The sequence below is a fragment of the Cherax quadricarinatus genome, unplaced genomic scaffold (assembly GCF_038502225.1).
Source record: "Cherax quadricarinatus isolate ZL_2023a unplaced genomic scaffold, ASM3850222v1 Contig792, whole genome shotgun sequence".
Classification (NCBI taxonomy): Eukaryota; Metazoa; Arthropoda; class Malacostraca; order Decapoda; family Parastacidae; genus Cherax; species Cherax quadricarinatus.
Window position 1 is genome coordinate 43540 of NW_027195818.1, and position 20426 is coordinate 63965.

The following is a 20426-nucleotide window of genomic DNA, read 5'->3' on the forward strand; positions in this document are numbered from 1 at the left end:
GATGAACTGAGAAAAATTGTGGGGGTTATGAGTATAATACTAACTATGTGGAGTTGAGGAGATAGATTTTATTAGAAATTTAGTGTAGTATTCAGTGGTGTTTTGGGGGTGTTTGAATGATATTTTTGGAGTATTCAATGGTAATTGATGGTGTTTTTGGTAGTTTTCAAAGTAAAGTGAGTTGTCTGTGTGTGTTAGGTGGTTACAGAATTTTGTGAATATCTTGGTTACAGTGATTTTAGTGGATTTGAGATGGGTGATGAGATGCATTTGTGGATGTGCTGAAAAGTGTTTATAAGTTGTGGGTTGTTGTGACTTTTTTTCTGATGAAATTAGTTAAAACGAGAAAAATTGTGGGTGTGGGTGATGTGGGTTGTGGGTGATGTGGGATGTGGGTGTTGTGGGTGTTGTTGTCGAACTACAGATATCGAAAAAAAGACTTGATTCTGTTGTAAGTGTTCGTGTGTGTTTGGTTTGTGTTCATGTTTTTTGCGTTCATGTTATATCTTAGTTGGAGGAGAGTGTACTCATAGAAATTGATAATCGTCTTGGTTATAGTGATTTGAGGGGATTTGTGTGAAAAATGGGTGTTAGTCTGTTATGTTGATCTTAGTTTATGGTGATTTTGGTGGTGTTTTGACTGAATTCAGTGGTGTATTAGTAGTACACAAATGGTGTTTGAGACTATTCAAAGGTGTTTTTGTGAGTATTCAAATGATTTATGAGAGTGTTTTGAAGGTGTTCAAAATAAAGTGAGGTGTGTGTGCGTATTAACTTCGTAATATGTAAAATTGTGACTAGTGAATTAATCGAAAAGTGGTTATAAGTGTTGTGGTGACTTTTTCTGATGAAATAGTTAAAACGAGAAAAATTGGGGGTTATGAGTGAAAATTGTGAGGTGTTGGTGGGAGTGTGAGGGTTCGGGAGGGTGGGGAGAAGGAGAGAGAGAAGGTTACATCGTGGGGAGTGACCTGAGATGAAATAGTTAAAACGAGAAAAATGTCTAGACTTGTGTTGTATTTTGTAAAGAAATTGTGGACTGATGTGGGCATTAACGAAAAAATGTGAAATTATTTGGGTTATCCTGGGTTAAGAGTGAAAATGTTTTCCCTATGTTGTATATGAAATGTGTAGGGGGGAAGTCGAGAAGATTCAGCCTGTGTGTGGGGGGTCATCATGTGACGTCACTGACATAGGGGATAAGTCGACAAGATTCAGCCTGTATGTGTGAGGTCATCACGTGACGTCACTGACCGCCGAGTAAACACAGGTGGGGTGACGTCACACTTGTTTAGACCTGTAGTAAGAGAGAGCACCATGCCCCATAGGAGGAGTTCATTTGAATGCTTACCCCCAGAGGGGGAATCCAAAAAAACTTGATCCGAGGAGATGGAGGAGAAAACCTTGATCCAAGGAGATGGAGACTTTGATTTCGAGAAAAATTTGATCCTAGGAATTGGAGTCTTTGATATCGAGAAAACTTGATCCGAGGAGATGGAGACTTTATATTATCGAGAAAAAAAAATTCGAAAAAATTTGAGGTGGGGGTGAAAGTGGGAGGGGCAATACAAAAACTTGATCAAAGGAGATGGAGTCTTTGTATTATCGAGAAAAAAAAATTGGGGAAGGAGGTGAAAGTGGGAGGGGGAACCTCAAAAATTTGATCCGAGAAAGTAGAGTCTGTATTATAGAGAGAAAAAAAATTGGGGTGAAAGTGGGAGTCCATTTTGAATGCTTATACCCAGAGGGGGGGATCCAAAAAACTTGATCCGAGGAGATGGAGGAGACATACTTGGACATAGAGGGTAGAAGTGGATGGTGGGGGAAATCTTTGTATTATTGATATCGAGAAAAACTTGATCCGAGGAGATGGAGACTTTGATTTCGAGAAAAAAATTTCGAGAAATTGGGGTGTGGGTGAAAGTGGGGGAGAAGGGGAACCTCAAAAATTTGATTCGAGGAGAGCACAAGAAATTTAAAAAAAATTTGAAAAAAATCGGAAAAAAATTCGGGTCGCGGGGGGGCGATGGCCAGGCGCGAGGGGCGGGCTTGGGGGCGCGGGGGCGCGGGTGGGGGGTCGTGGGGGCGCGGGGGCGCGGGCGGGGGGCGCGGGGGCTCGAGGGGGCGCGGGGGCGCGGGCGTGAGGGCGCAGGTGGGGGTCGTGGGTGGGGGGGTGTGGGGGTCGTGGGGGAGGTCATGGGTGGGGGTCGTGGGCGGGGTTAAGGTCATTAGCATATATGTGTGAAAAGGTCATTAGCATATAGGAGTGAAAGGGAGCCACTCAGCCGCAGCCCTTTTCAGGAGGAAGCCACTCTGCCGCAGAGACCGCTCAGGAAAAGGAAGCCACTCTGCCGCAGGAGTCACTGAGCCGCCTTCATCACTACTACTGCTGAGAACAGGTCATGTGAGATATGCAAGCACATGCACACCCGTACCTAAATGAACCTCATGCCTGCTTCCTTACTGCTGATCTTATAATACTTATGTTACAGTCTTGCAACACACCACCTGTAACCTTCTAAAAACTGTGTGCAGTAGTAGCTGGGCAAGTTATATATTATGTCGATGTCCCTGGCAGATCTAACATGTTTACATACACCTTACTGCTCTGAAGTCTTCGCCTCAGATATGTGAGTGCTTTTACTCGCATTAGTCTGCAGCTTCATTTTTATATGAAATATCCAGATTACTTTAGACCAATGGTTGGGGAACTGGGGTAAATTACCCCATATGGGATAAAAATAAAAGAGCTCGGGGTAATGAAGGCTCAATAAACATAAATAAAATTGCACAAAATTTCCTTATTTAATAAATGAGTTATATTTTTTTCAAACAAATAATTTGTAGTTTATTAATAAAATTAAAAATCTAATTTATACTGACCATTTCTTAAGTTAGCAGTGATGTAAAACGGGTAAGGACTGTAGTGGCTGGCAACAGTGCTCGTGACAGCAGTAATTCGGGAGCCGGCACGACAACCGCACATCCCATTGTTGACACACCGTCACCTGATTTTTGGCCTAGTGCCCTGTCTCGCTATCAATAATTGTCTCTGCTCGCAGTCGATAGAAGTTCATTGTTCATGTTAGTAGGTGTAAGACTTTCGATGACCAAGGAAAGTTAGTGTTTTGTGATTTGTCATAACAATTAGGAGTGTACAATGTAATAATTTAATTATAATTTATTTTTTTTTAGAATTTTTGATTCATTTATGGATATTTGAAAGTGCTCAAATAATGATATAAATGTTTGGCAGCTTTCTATTAATTTTATATTCTATTCTGTTTTCTGTGATTTCTTTTTTTGTATCCCGGTCTTTATGAGTAACAATGTTAAAATTATTTAAGATGCTAAAATCACATTATTCATCCGTTTTTCAATCATTTTTCACTTTTATCCTTCAGATGACATCAATTAGGAAAAAGACATGATGCATTAAAAATAAAACAACATCATTGATCCAAAACCTGAAATGAAACTGTTGACAACGAAATTCTTTAGTTCCCTAATGAGACTTGTTATTATATTTTTCTCTTACTACTTTTTATTTTATGGAGTTAATTTTTCATTTTATTATTTTGTTAATTTTGTGTTTTATTTTTAAATTTGCTTTATCGCGTATAATAAATACTTCTCAGTTTATGTAACTATTCTCCATACATGGGTTCAATAAAATGTTTTGAATTTGAATCCTCGTTGTGTTTTTCTACATTCTGTGAGACTTTCAGGTTTAGTGGGGAATCTTACTGTACACAAATTTGTTTTGGGGTAATTCCCAAAAAAAGTTCGCTGACCCCTGTTTTGAATTTTGTCACGCAGTTTTTGGTAAATTGTAGGAATAAGATTTAAGAATTAGGGTTTTCATAATTTTTCTGGAAAATTGCATTTATCTGGATGTAACTCATAATGTACATACCAGTAAATGGTAACACAGATAATTATTATTTATCAAAGTTACTTAGACAAGTAGGAATTTGGGACACCTAGGTCCCAAAAATGTCCTCCTTCGATACCTACAACTGTCATGTCCACAAGTTGCTCTAGACCTATTAATTACAAATGAAATATGCATACACACCAGGAATTCTGGTAAATATAAAAATTGGTGGACTGTATATTAAAATTAATAAATGATTATATATATATACACATTTACATAACAGAAGGAGAATATATCTTAATATCACTCACCAACTTGACTGGAGATTAAGGTGTATCATACTCAGAAAACCTCACTGTCTATCCATGAAAATAACACTGGCCAGAGTTACAACATAAATAAACTTATCTGAGGTTCCTGGAGCTGTCTTGTCCAGTCGCCTGATATCTCAAGTTATGCAGGAATACACATCCAACAATTTTACCTCTAGAGAACGAAAATTCTTCCCATTATTCACTAACGTTTGTTACTAAATTCAAACAACAATGGCGAGTCTCTTCTGCGCAGGCGCCGAATTTTCTATTTTTAATGACATAAATTTTATTAAATACAATGTATTGCACTAATTTACAAAAAAAATACACTATTTTTTCTGGAAAATACATTATTTTCCACACTGCGGCAGGCCGGAGTTCGTTGCTAAACGACTTAAATTACTCCTTCCTTTAGGAGACGATTCCAGCCAGTTCTGGCTTGAGTGGCTGTTCTCCTAGTAGGTCTTATTACGATTTCATCTTCCTGCATCACCTGGTCAGCGTTATCTTCATCACTTGTGTCACTTTCCCTCAGATTTTCATTTACGTTTGATTGAATACCATTTATTTCCAAGGGAATCAATTTATTAATTGTGCGTAAACTTTCCTTGTGCACCTGGGTACAATGTCAATATTTTGCCCAGAGGCCACGATGTTCGATGTTGTTCAGCATCAATCAACACAATGTCACCTGGTTGAATGTTCTGTCGATTTACTGCCTCTGTCGCACCATAAAAGTGTTCACGTAGTGTAAGAAGATATTCCTTATGCCACACATTAGACCAATGATCAATTACTTTATTTAACATTTTAAATTTATTACACAACACTGCCGCATCATTGTAATCTTCATCACTTTCTTCCGGATTATCTCTATAGACAGGGGCAGCTTCCAATTTCCTTCCACATATTAGGTGAGAAGGTGTTAATACATCTGCATCAGGAGTATCACTCATGTACGAGAGAGTCCTATTATTTATCCGATTTTCCGCCTCCACTAACACTGCACGGAATTCTTCCAAATTAATTTTCTTCCGGTGTAGTACTTTATGGAGACACCGCTTCACTGTGCCTATCAGTCTTTCGTACAGCCCCCCCTGCCAAGGGGCTCTAGGAGTAATAAATTTCCAGGTACACCCTCGCTGGGTTAACAGAGATTGAACATCGTTACTGTTATTTAACTCTATCAAATGTTGAGCACCTGCTACAAAATTTGTGGCATTATCCGAAATCATCAATCTCGGACAGGATCTCCTAGCTGCAAATTTTCGAAACAGCTGTATAAACTGTTCTGCAGACAAGTCCTGTGCCACTTCTAAATGAACTGCCCTAGTAGCAGTACAGGTGAACAAACATACACTTTCAGTGGAACACCATCTGAAGTACCTGTTAAAATTATTGGACCACTGTAGTCTACACCTGTTACATCAAATGGTTTCACTAATTGTACATGCTCCTTTGGCAATGGTGCAGGACCTGGGTACATATAGGATCTGGCATCCACACGGAGACATATTACAAAAGATTTAATCACTCTTTTTACACTCTGCCATCCTTGTGGAATCCAGAAAGTTTCCCTAATACAATTTAAGGTATCTTGTACCCCACCATGCATTACATTTTTATGGGCATTTAGAACAATTAAATTTGTTAGATGATGAGTTTTGGGCAGTAAGATAGGGTGTTTAGCATAATCACCCAATTCAGCATTTTGTAACCTACCTCTGCACCTAATTACATTGTTCTCTAAATACAGCCCCAATTTCTCTATTATGGAACCTTTCACAATTTTTCTTTCCATTATCAATTTAATCTCATTTCCATAGATTTCTTCTTGTACCCTCTTTATCCAATATTCAAGAGGATGTGAAAACTTATATGAGATATTCATCTTGTTTAGAAATTTAAACACCAACTTAGTTACATTGATTAGTTTGGGTAAAGAAGAATACCTATTTATATCAATGGCTAAGGGAGGACAAACTATCGGAGGGGAAGTCACAGTAATTTCAACAGAAGCAATATACTCCTTTTGTAGGGGCCAATTAGCTTTATTTACCAACCAGCTCGGTCCTTTAAACCATGATACAGCATTTACAAATTTAGCATAAGGTAAACCTCGAGACAAGAAATCAGCTGGATTCTCCTCACCAGGTATATGATTAAATGTTAACATATGCTGACCCAAACTATTATACTTCTCCTGTATCTGATTAATTTCAGTGACTCTGTTTTGTACGTACACAATTTTACTGTTTCCATTACGAATCCATTGTAAGGATACCTCATTATCAGACCAAATTACAGTGTCGCTAATATTTATCTCTTGCAACTTATTTCTTACATAATTAGCTAATTTGACACCTACATAAATGGCTGTTAATTCCAACTGAGGTAAGGTACGTGATTTAATTGGAGACATAAGAACATAATGAATTCCTTAGGTAGAGTTTCATCCCAAGCACATTTAAGTTTCCATGCTTCCTGTATTAATAATTTCCCTCTTATAGTAAGGGGTGACACTAAACCTAGTGGATCAAAACATTTGGAAACTTCAGCAAGCAAGACTCTCTCAGTTAATTTATTGGGCATACTGTAATTATTAGGTTTTAACATTAACAAATCTCTCTCAGTATCCCAAGTTAAACCCAATACATTACTACATTTTGGTACTTCATCTCCAGGGTAATCTTTACTTATTTTGACCTTTAATTTGGACGAGTTACTATTCCATTCCCTCAGAGGCATATTTGCACTTTGCATTATTTTATTAGCCTCTCCATAAGTCATTAACAGTTCCTCTTCAGTTTACGTCACACCCAGGAAATTGTCCACATAAAATTGTTTGCTCATTACTTTACTCAAAGGACTTCCTGTACGTTTAAGGTGTGCATTTATCGTCGCTTGAAGTAGGAACGGACTGGATGTAGCACCAAATAATACACTCCTAAAGCGAAAGGTTTTCAGAGGGCTAAGTGGGTAACTAGGATTCTCAGGCCATAAGAAGCAGGTACAATCCAGGTCAGCCTCTTGTAAACCCACTCTTAGGAAAGCTTTACTTATGTCAGAGGTAAAGGCATAATTCTTCACCCTGAAATTTAATAAGATTTCTCCTAATTTTTCCGTCAACGACGGACCTGTCATCAAACAGTCATTTAAACTATGTACATTTTTGTTACTCCTGGCACTACAATTAAACACAATTCTCAGAGGAGTGATCATCGAATCCTTCTTCACTGCGTGATGTGGCAAATAGTGACCATAAATTTTGGCTTGCTCAGGAGGTACCTCTTCTATAAATTTATTAATTAATTGTTCAGCAATTATATCATTATAGGCAGTTAACAATTCTGGTGTCTTACTCAGTTAGCAGAGCTGAGCCTTTAACTGCCCATATGCCATTCTGTAATTAGTGGGCAATTCTGGATGGTTCAGTCTCCACGGAAGTCGTACCCAGTATTGTCCAGATTCAAATTTTACATCTCTCAGGTATTGTTCCAGAGTAAAAGAATCGTCTGGACTTTCTTCATTTACATTTATTCCAGTGCAGCCTAATTCCCACAATTTATGCACTGGCTCAACACCATCTTCTATGGAAGAATTATACTGGGGCACGACTTCATAAGTAAGACACACAGTTATGGTATTTGTAGTTTCCTCTAGTCATGAATTATTGCTACGAGGAATCCTACCATACATTACATGGCCTCCTTCAGTCTTTAAAAGGGTGACACCACATTTCTTTACCATACCCTTTACAAAGGAGGCATAATAGTAACTACCTATCAAAATATTTATTGGGCCTACAGAATCATCACTTACACCAGAAGGTGCTAAATTTACATTATGTGAGAGTCTTTCTGTAGCTTTACTAAGCCCTACTGTAGATATTTTCTCTGGAAGTCTATCTACAATAACTGCATTAACACGTTTTTTTCTCATTGCCCAACCTGACAGTTACATAAACAGTGTCATACAATTGAGAGAAAACCAGATAATTTTAAAGTTGTGGGATCTCCCATCTGTACTTTCATACCATCAAGACATTTACGTTTTATGAAAGTACGTTGGGATCCCTGGTCCAATAATGCAGTTACATTTTTTGATTTATGCCTTTTATCATCAATTTTTACCTGTAACACAGGTAAGGCTGCTTCAGCAAAAACATCATTATTAACATTAGCAGCAATTTTTACATTAGCTACTGTTGTGTCAGGATTGTCAACATTATCATTATTATCAACATTGTCATATAGACCCTTACACATGACTATATGGTGTCTTCCTTTGTGACATTGATAACAGTTGTTTAATTTGGCATGACAATCCTTTACATTGTGATTACCCAAACACCTGATACATCTATCAAGTTCCTCCAATCTTTCAACTTTATCATTCCATGAATTGTATGCGTTGCAATTCTTAGAAAAATGAGTACCCTTGCAGAAAAGACAATCTCTCTTTTCTTAGACTGGTTTCTTATTAACTGGGCTACCCTTAGGAGGGTACTTATTCTTCTTACATTGTGGAGAATCATTATTTCTGATTCCTGCTACTTGATATGTACCTAGGCAATTTTTTTTAGGAAATGAATTTTGATTATTAACATTGGCATAATTTTTCCCTTTGTGAAACTTGACAGATACCTCAGAGTTATTATGTGTTGCATCTTTAAAATGAGTTGGTTGGCTGGTCTGCAACTGAACAATTAATTCTTGTAGACCTAGTCTTATTTCCTCCAGTCCAAAATAGTCCTTGTGATATTTATTCGAGAGTCATTCAAGTGTTTTATAGCTTAATTTATTCTGTACTATGGCATTCAATAACCAGTCTGATTCCTTCAGATTATATTTATTACTTAAAGTTTTGAGAGTGCTCTCAAGTTTAACTCTAAACTGCTGTAAACCTTTGTAAGTGTAATCTGGAGATTTTAAATTAACAATGATATTGAAATTAAGACACATGTGCAACATCTGGGTATCTTTATTGTAGACGTTTCGCCATCCAGTGGCTTTATCAGTACAAATTCTAGGACATAACTTGAAGACAGTAGGACTATGTACAGAAGATGAGGTAATCAGTCCCTCAACCGTGGAGAATCTCCACGACTACGGTGCTCTTCGCACCTACTCCAAGGGTGAGGGACTGATTACCTCATCTTCTGTACATAGTCCTACTGTCTTCAAGTTATGTCCTGATATTCACTAGATCCAACCTACTTTGTTCTATATTACCATAAGTGACCTTCAACAAGTCAATTGCTTCCTTGTAAGTGTCATCTACATTGGGAAAGGCTTGTATGAGTATGTGAGCATCTCCTCTTACCTGTCCTTTGAGGTAAAATAATTTAGTTACACAGGCTATGTCACTCCTGTCATGCACAGCTGCTATAAAAATTGACCAAAATTCCTCCCAATTTTCTCCAGGATTAAATACAGGTAAACATAATTCTGGGAGTTTTGGTAAAGACATCTTATTTGTTGGTGCAGACTGATTAACTGCTTGGTTTACACATTTTAATTTATTCAAAGCCTGGCTTTTACAAGAATCTTTTCTTCTAATTCATAATACTGATTAATCATAAGATCTACTTCAGTCTCATCTACACAGTTTACTAACAAATCTTCTTCATATTTGTTGTAATATAATTTGTATGAATCATATCTATTCCCTAAAGCATCTAAATACAATTTTAAATCATCGGTATTCACAGTTTCTTGATTCATTAATTCCAAACACTTATTGTATGCTTTTGTTACATGCCCTTTTCTAGCCTGCAGTGATGCTTTCTTTGCTCTATATTCCATATGTTTGTCTTCTACATTAATTTCCTCATTTTCAACCATGATGTAATGTATTAAATTCAACTTAGTTAATAACACTGATTACAACTTACAACACTGATACAACTTACCTTTGAATAAATCCTAGCTACACTTGAGCTTAGCAATTACATGTAAGAAAATTATAATATAAATTTTAAATGTGCATTAATACAAACCTTAGCCAGAATTGGCTTATCAAAATTAATATTATACAAATTAATATAAATCCTTGCCAGAATTTGGCATAGCAAAATTATTATACACATTAATATAATCTTTAGCCACACTTGGCTTATCCAAATTAATATTGTAATAATTATAATCCACTACACATTAAGTAAATTTGTGAACTTAACATCCACCTCCATCTGTCATTTCACATATACTTATTAAGTAATTAACTAATTAATGACTTCACTAATTACATCCGGTTCAAGAAAGACCAACGGATGTAACTCATAATGTACATACCAGTAAATGGTAACACATTATTATTATTATAATCAAGGGGAAGCGCTAAGCCCGGAGGATTATACAGCGCCTGGGGGGGGGATGTGGAAGGCATTCAGGCTTAATTCGGGGAACTGGAGCACAGATCCAATTCCCTAAATCAAGAGCCCCTCACCAACATCAAGGAACCTTCCTTGAGGGGAAATGGTAACACAGATAATTATTATTTATCAAAGTTACTTAGACAAGGAATTTGGGACACCTAGGTCACAAAAATGTCCTCCTTCGATACCTACAACTGTCATGTGCACAAGTTGCCCTAGACCTATTAATTACAAATGAAATATGCATACACACCAGGAATTCTGGAAAATCTAAAAATTGGTGGACTGTATATTAAAATTAATAAATGATTATATATATACACACATTTACATAATAGAAGGAGAATATATCTTAATATCACTCACCAATTTGACTGGAGATTAATGTGTATCATACTCAGAAAACCTCACTGTCTATCCATGAAAATAACACTGGCCAGAGTTACAACATAAATAAACTTATCTGAGGTTAATGGAGCTGTCTTGTCCAGTCGCCTGATATCTCAAGTTATGCAGGAATACACATCCAACAATTTTACCTCTAGAGCACAAAAATTCTTCCCATTATTCACTAACGTTTGTTACTAAATTCAAACAACAATGGCGAGTCTCTTCTGTGCAGGCGCAGAATTTCCCATTTTTTTATGACATTAATTTTATTAAATACAATGTATTACACTAATTTACAAAAAAATACACTGTATTTTTCCTGGAAAATACATTATTTTCCACAATTTTGTTGATGGTGTGAACGCATTCTCTGCATAATATTATATGTTTCCAGATGGAACAATATTGTACTACATCTTCACACTCTGGGAAGTATAGCTGATAATATATGTTTCCAGATGGAACAATATTGTACCACATCTTCACACTCTGGGAAGTATAGCTGATAATATATGTTTCCAGATGGAACAATATTGTACCACATCTTCACACTCTGGGAAGTATAGCTGATAATATATGTTTCCAGGTGGAACAATATTGTACCACATCTTCACACTCTGGGAAGCATCCTAAATGTTCCATGTAGTCGGTGATCAATGTACAGGATCTATTATATTACATATAGGATTAGATAGAATCAGAAAGAGAGTTTAAACCAGGACAAAACTAGGTAAGGAGGTGAGCCTCATTAATGACACTGTTAGTAACCAGTTGTTCAAAAATCTGTTTGACCATTTGGTTAATATCTATTTATGCTAAAATTATATTTCTAGTGTATTCATTACTAGAGGAAATTTATGTTTAAACATATATGATTATAGTTTATTCGTAGTTGCGTATAATTTTCTCTTTATTAAGTTCTCACTCATTAAAGTCAAATGTGCTCAAACATATGGACCTGTGATACAGTTTAATATTCTGTATTAATTTAATCTCTGAGAGTTGTCTAATAAAATAAATTTCTAAGTATTTAACATAGTCACATAATATGTGAATCACATACTGTGTAAATCTCGACGCATGTGACTGAGATTGTTCTTAGCAATGTTAACATAGATTTAGGCCAAACCACGTACTGACGGGGGTTGAACTCGCGGCTAGTGAGAAATATAGATTGCTCAGCAATGTTTTTCTAAATCTTCTGTTGTTTGATACATTGGGAAATGTTGTAAATTATTTTGGTGATCATCTCACTTAAGCTGAGGAACTGGAATCCATAGTCTAAGTAAGAATTTTATTTTTGTCTTCATGGCTTAGTAGTTACAGGAACAGCTTAGCACATTTCAGGTTAGAATATTTCGTAAATTTATTTTCTAGTAAATGCCCTGACCATCTTCAAAAATAAAAAATTATACTTTACCTGACATGACTTTAAATCTTGTATAAGGAATTGAAGCTTCGATTGATGAGTCATTGTCATTCTGGAAAATAATGACAAAATAACAGTACTTCAAAAAATTCAAGTGCAGAGTATAAGACAAACAAACAGAGGCAATAACTCGGTAAGATTGAATTTTTCTTAAAACTTTCTGATGTAAATAAATAGTATTGAATAAAGAAAGAAGGAATAAAAGATTACATCATTAACTATGTTGTTGTTTTAAATATTCAGCTTGTCTCTCTCTCTTTTAAGTAATTCAGGATGGGTGTCCACCTTTAAAATAAAAATGACATAATGCGCTTCGTTGAACCATATATATATATTATTTATTATTATCACACTGGCCGATTCCCACCAAGGCAGGGTGGCCCGAAAAAGAAAAACTTTCACCATCATTCACTCCATCACTGTCTTGCCAGAAGGGTGCTTTACACTACAGTTTTTAAACTGCAACATTAACACCCCTCCTTCAGAGTGCAGGCACTGTACTTCCCATCTCCAGGACTCAAGTCCGGCCTGCCGGTTTCCCTGAATCCCTTCATAAATGTTACTTTGCTCACACTCCAACAGCACGTCAAGTATTAAAAACCATTTGTCTCCATTCACTCCTGTCAAACACGCTCATGCATACCTGCTGGAAGTCCAAGCCCCTCGCACACAAAACCTCCTTTACCCCCTCTCTCCAACCTTTCCTAGGCCGACCCCTACCCCGCCTTCCTTCCACTACAGACTGATACACTCTTGAAGTCATTCTGTTTCGCTCCATTCTCTCTACATGTCCGAACCACCTCAACAACCCTTCCTCAGCCCTCTGGACAACAGTTTTGGTAATCCCGCACCTCCTCCTAACTTCCAAACTACGAATTCTCTGCATTATATTCACACCACACATTGCCCTCAGACATGACATCTCCACTGCCTCCAGCCTTCTCCTCGCTGCAACTTTCATCACCCATGCTTCACACCCATATAAGAGCGTTGGTAAAACTATACTCTCATACATTCCCTTCTTTGCCTCCAAGGACAAAGTTCTTTGTCTCCACAGACTCCTAAGTGCACCACTCACTCTTTTTCCCTCATCAATTCTATGATTCACCTCATCTTTCATAGACCCATCCGCTGACACGTCCACTCCCAAATATCTGAATACATTCACCTCCTCCATACTCTCTCCCTCCAATCTGATATTCAATCTTTCATCACCTAATCTTTTTGTTATCCTCATAACCTTACTCTTTCCTGTATTCACCTTTAATTTTCTTCTTTTGCACACCCTACCAAATTCATCCACAAATCTCTGCAACTTCTCTTCAGAATCTCCCAAGAGCACAGTGTCATCAGCAAAGAGCAGCTGTGACAACTCCCACTTTGTGTGTGATTCTTTATCTTTTAACTCCACGCCTCTTGTCAAGACCCTCGCATTTACTTCTCTTACAACCCCATCTATAAATATACCAAACAACCACGGTGACATCACACATCCTTGTCTAAGGCCTACTTTTACTGGGAAATAATTTCCCTCTTTCCTACATACTCTAACTTGAGCCTCACTATCCTCGTAAAAACTCTTCACTGCTTTCAGTAACCTACCTCCTACACCATACACTTGCAACATCTGCCACATTGCCCCCCTATCCACCCTGTCATACGCCTTTTCCAAATCCATAAATGCCACAAAGACCTCTTTAGCCTTATCTAAATACTGTTCACTTATATGTTTCACTGTAAACACCTGGTCCACACACCCCCTACCTTTCCTAAAGCCTCCTTGTTCATCTGCTATCCTATTCTCCGTCTTACTCTTAATTCTTTCAATAATAACTCTACCATACACTTTACCAGGTATACTCAGCAGACTTATCCCCCTATAATTTTTGCACTCTCTTTTATCCCCTTTGCCTTTATACAAAGGAACTATGCATGCTCTCTGCCAATCCCTAGGTACCTTACCCTCTTCCATACATTTATTAAATAACTGCACCAACCACTCCAAAACTATATCCCCACCTGCTTTTAACATTTCTATCTTTATCTCATCAATCCCGGCTGCCTTACCCCCTTTCATTTTACCTACTGCCTCACGAACTTCCCCCACACTCACAACTGGCTCTTCCTCACTCCTACAAGATGTTATTCCTCCTTGCCCTATACACGAAATTACAGCTTCCCTATCTTCATCAACATTTAACAATTCCTCAAAATATTCCCTCCATCTTCCCAATACCTCTAACTCTCCATTTAATAACTCTCCTCTCCTATTTTTAACTGACAAATCCATTTGTTCTCTAGGCTTTCTTAACTTGTTAATCTCACTCCAAAACTTTTTCTTATTTTCAACAAAATTTGTTGATAACATCTCACCCACTCTCTCATTTGCTCTCTTTTTACATTGCTTCACCACTCTCTTAACCTCTCTCTTTTTCTCCATATACTCTTCCCTCCTTGCATCACTTCTACTTTGTAAAAACTTCTCATATGCTAACTTTTTCTCCCTTGCTACTCTCTTTACATCATCATTCCACCAATCGCTCCTCTTCCCTCCCGCACCCACTTTCCTGTAACCACAAACTTCTGCTGAACACTCTAACACTACATTTTTAAACCTACCCCATATATATATATATATATATATATATATATATATATATATATATATATATATATATATATATATATATATATATATATATATATATATATATATGCAAAACAACAACTGTGGAAGAATAATAAAATTCCAAGCGCATTCATGACTACTCACATTATCAAGGAACAATAAAAGTAATGCATAAAAGGAAGGCATATAAAGGGTCTAGACCACATTTCACCATCACATCCCACAACAAAGCAACACCTGATGCGCGACTCATAAGAAGGAGAACACTGCAGCAGGTCTGCTGACCCAACTAGACAGGTCCTTTAGGCAACCCACGAACTATTCTTCCCAAAAATTAAGATTTATTATTTGTCCAATGTATTATTAAATTCCTCCCAAATTCTATTAATTATAAATGGATCTAATTTATATAAACCAAAGGAAATATTCATATTATTGTCAAAACTGCTTTTTATGAAACAAGATTCAATTACATTCCTGTCGACCATGGACTTGCTTGATACAACTTTCTCAACTTTTTGAAAATCAATTGAATGGTTAAAATCTCTCACATAAATAAATAGAGCATTGGAATCTTGTCCAGTTCTAATGCTATATTTATGTTGTTTTAATCTTAGTTCGAGATTTTTGCCAGTTTGACCGTAATAAACTTTATCGCAAATTTTACAAAGAATCTTATAGACACATCCGTCAGCATTTTGGGGGGAATTCTTTATCAAAAGTTTTTTTTTACTGTATCAAGATTTTTAAATACAACTTTGTTGTTAAAAGTCTTAAGAAGAGAAGGCATATCAACCAAGTTTTCATGGTAAGAGAGAACCAACATATTTTTAGATGAATAAAGTTGGTTGTCCCTTTTTGGGTTGTAAAAAGTATTTCTAGCAATTTTAAAAGATTTATCAATTACGTTTCTTGGATGTTTCAGATCATTAGCTATTTCATAAATTTTGGATATTTCTTCATCTATGAACTCTGGTCTATAAATACGCAAAGCTCTCAATAACATTGATGAGAAAACAGACAGTTTAACTCTATCATGATTTGAAGAATAATAATGTACAAAGGAATAGTTATTTGGAGGTTTTCTGTAAATTTTAAATTTGAATTCATTATTACCCTTAATAATTAAAACATATAGAAAAGGCAATGATTTATTTTCCTCAAACTCAACAGTAAAGTTTATATAATGGACTAAGCTATTTAATTTAACAAGGAAATGGTGTATATCTACATTCTTGGGCATAAGACACAAAATATCATCAACATATTTGAACCATTTAGCTCTATTAGGGAGGATTGTGTTAAGTAACCTTGTTTCAAAAAATTCCATGTATAGGTTACTAAGAACAGGTGAAAGAGGATTTCCCATTGACATACCAAACTTCTGAGTGTAAAACTTATCATTAAATGCAAATTTTGCATCAACAATGCAAAGTTTAATAAGTTTAATGATAGTAGGAACTGGCAATGGTAAATCATAATTAACGAGTTCTTCAGATAAGAAAATTAATAAATCATCAACAGGAACTTTCGTGAACAAAGAAGTAACATCAAAACTAACTATACATATATATATATATATATATATATATATATATATATATATATATATATATATATATATATATATATATATATATATATATATATATATATATATACTAAAAGCAGGGACCCTCATCCTCAAAGAAGACAATAAACGTACCTCAGGGAAAACTCAAGGTTCTCCTCGGAGCTGTTTGAATATTTTCTTCTCCTACCACCCCTATATATTTTATATTCTATGTGAACATTTACTGATAAACAGAATACATGTGCAGGAAGACACAAACATGAATACAATTGTACAATGTATTAAAGATCATGAATTTCCTCCAGCTCCTCCGAAGCCGGACTCGATCCAAGTATGCAGCAATCATTTCCCCTCTGGATGGCTATGCTGAGGTGCTGGATCATGAAAGTGGCTGCCCTTGGGTCCCTGGTGGTGTCGATGAGTCTGGAACCCAATTCTTTGAGGAAACATGTGGCATTTTTTCCCCATGATCCCAAGGTCTCTGATCCCACTGAGACAAATTGATACTGTTGACTTACGTCCCTGTACTTGCTGATTTTGTACTCCTCCCTGTGGTCAGCAGCTGCTCCCTGTCGCCCGACACTGTGATGGATATAGGTGTCAGCCAGTGTGGACACACAGGTATAGCCCCATGCTAAGAGCTTGCCATTATTTCAAGGATAGATGGTGATCCCGTCGGGGCGGTTTTCTGGGTTGTGTGTATTGTTGGCTGCTAGTGATCGGGGCTCCCTCTCGGCTGGGCATCCAGCTGTAGCAAGGGTTCTCTTTATGATGTCATTGACCTCATTGTGTCTTACATGCCAGCCCTTGGTTTTGGAACAGTTAAGACCGTGTAGACCATTTTGGTCTGCTTGTGCTTCACCGCAAATACACATATATTATGTACGAATTGGGGCAGCAAGGCGCAGAGACTCTGCAATACAGAGGGTCTTAGGGTCGAGTCGCATTCCCATTGCCGATATGGGAATTGTTTGGAGGAAGCCCCCTAAGTGATGTGCCCTCACAGCCTGGAGATAGGCAGTCTCCTTATGTGATGTTGCAGCCCTGAGCATGTTGGTAAGCACCTTTTCAGCGATCGGGCCATCCCAGCTTGACTATTTGTGAACCAGTGCTGCACTAGGGTTTGGTGCTGGAGCAGCAAGAGTCTCCCATTCAGTGATGGCCCTGGTGTAGCTAGGGTCCTGTATTCCTGCTGAGTCACCGAGGTTATCAGGAAGAATTTGTCTTATCAACTCGTTTGATGCTATGGAAGAGGATATATATATATATATATATATATATATATATATATATATATATTTTTTATATATATATATATATATATATATATATATATATATATATATATATATATATATATATATATATATATGCAAAAGAACCACTGTGAAAGAATAGAGATGTTCCAAGTGTTTTCGTGACTACTCACATTATCAAGGAACAATGAAAGTAAAGCATCAAAGGAATGTATATAAAGGGGTAGCCCACACCTCACCATCAGATCCCACAACAACGAAACACCTGACGCGAGACAGCAGGCCCGCCGAACGAACTAGGCAGGTCCTTACAACCCACCAACAAACTATTCTACTCAAGAAATAAGAAATTTAAAAAATTATTATTTGTCCAATGTATTATTAAATTCTTCCCAAATTCTATTAATTATAAATGGATCTAATTTATATAAGCTAAAGCAAATATTCATATTATTGTCAAAACTGCTTTTTCTGAAACAAGATTCAATTATATTCCTGTCGACCATGGACTTGCTTGATACAACTTTCTCAACTTTTTGAAAATCAATTGGATGGTGAAAATCTCTTATATGAATAAATAGAGCATTGGAATCTTGTCCGATTCTAATGCTATATTTATGTTGTTTTAATCTAAGTTCGAGATTTTTACCAGTTTGACCGTAATGAACTTTATCGCAAATTTTACAAGGAATCGTATTGACACATCCATCAGCATTTTGGGGGGAATTCTTTATCAAAAGTTTTTTTACTGTATCAAGATTTTTGAATACAACTTAAGAAGAGAAGGCATATCAACCAAGTTTTCATGGTAAGGGAGAACCAACATATTTTTAGTTGAATAAGGCTGGTTGTCCCTTTTTGGATTGTAAAAAGTATTTCTAGCAACTTTAAAAGATTTATCAATTACATTTCTTGGGTATTTCAGATCATTACCTATTTCATAAATTTTGGATATTTCTTCATCTATGAACTCTGGACTACAAATTCGTAAAGCTCTCAAAAACATTGATGAAAAAACAGACAGTTTAACTCTATCTTGATGGGAAGGATAATAGTGGACACAGGAACAGTTATTTGTAGGTTTTCTGTAAATTTTAAGTTTGAATTCATTATTACCCTTAATAATTAATACATCTAGAAAAGGCAATGAGTTATTTTCTTCAAATTCAACAGTAAAATTTATAGAATGGGCTAAGCTATTTAATTTGCCAAGGAAATGGTCTATATCTACATTTTTGGGCATAAGACACAAAATATCATCAACATATCTGAACCATTTAGCTCTATTAGGGAGGAATGTGTTAAGCAGCCTTGTTTCAAAAAATTCCATGTATAGGTTACTAAGAACAGGTGAAAGAGGATTCCCCATTTCCATACCAAACTTCTGAGTGTAAAACTTATCATTAAATACAAATTTTGCATCAACAATGCAAAGTTTAATAAGTTTAATGATAGTAGGAACTGGCAATGGTAAATCATAATTAACGAGTTCTTCAGATAAACTTAATAAATCATCAACAGGAACTTTCGTAAACAAGGAAGTAACATCAAAACTACCCATGTTAAAATCATTTAAGTCAGTCAAGGAGCTTAATTTTTCAACTAAATCTATGTTGTTTTTAACATTAAAGTTAGAAATTTTGCCAACAATAGGGCTCAAAATATCAACAAGCCATTTGGATAATTTATATGAAACTGATCCTATGGAGCTAATAATTGGTCTGATCCATTTATAATTAGATCCGTTTATAATTAATAGAATTTGGGAAGAATTTAATAATACATTGGACAAATAATTTTTTAAATTTCTTATTTCTTGAGTAGAATAGTTTGTTGGTGGGTTGTAAGAAGGACCTGCCTAGTTCGGTCGGCGGGCCTGCTGTCTCGCGCCAGGTGTTTCGTTGTTGTGGGATCTGATAGTGAGGTGTGGGCTACCCCTTTATATACCTTCCTTTGATGCTTTACTTTCATTGTTCCTTGATACTGTGAGTAGTCGCGAAATCGCTTGGAACTTCTCTATTCTTTAACAGTGGTTGTTTTGCATATTCTGAAATCACCTGTTTACTGTGATCTTATTGCATATATATATATATATATATATATATATATATATATATATATATATATATATATATATATATATATATATATATATATATATATACACACATATATATATACATATGCAAAATAACCACTGTGAAAGAATAGTGAAATTCCAAGCGATTTCCTGACTTCTCACATTATCAAGGAACAATAAAAACAAAACATCAAAGGAAGGCATATAAAGGGCCAAGACTACACATCACCATCACGTCACCACAGCAAAGCTACACCTCACACACGCGTGACGACGCCTGACTCTGTGAAACCCACATAATACTCTACCCAAGAATTAAGATTTATTACTTGCTTAATGTATCATTAAATTCTTCCCAAATTTTATTAATTATAAATGAATCCAATTTGTTTAAACCAAAGGAAATATACATATCATTTTCAAAACTGCTTTTTATGAAACATGATTCAGTCATATTCCTGTCGACCATGGATTTGCCTGATACAAGTTTCTCAGC

At 36.2% G+C, this 20426-nt stretch overlaps 1 protein-coding gene across 1 annotated transcript in view; it reads right to left on the minus strand.

Moving 5' to 3' along the window:
• The window catches only part of LOC128703042 (uncharacterized), an 80528-nt gene that overhangs the window by 22805 nt on the left and 37297 nt on the right, over positions 1-20426 (minus strand). Inside the window, exon 5 of the mRNA XM_070080692.1 lies at positions 12384-12444. Within this exon, the coding sequence (XP_069936793.1) occupies positions 12384-12444 (61 nt within the window). The remainder of the gene's footprint in view (positions 1-12383; positions 12445-20426) is intronic.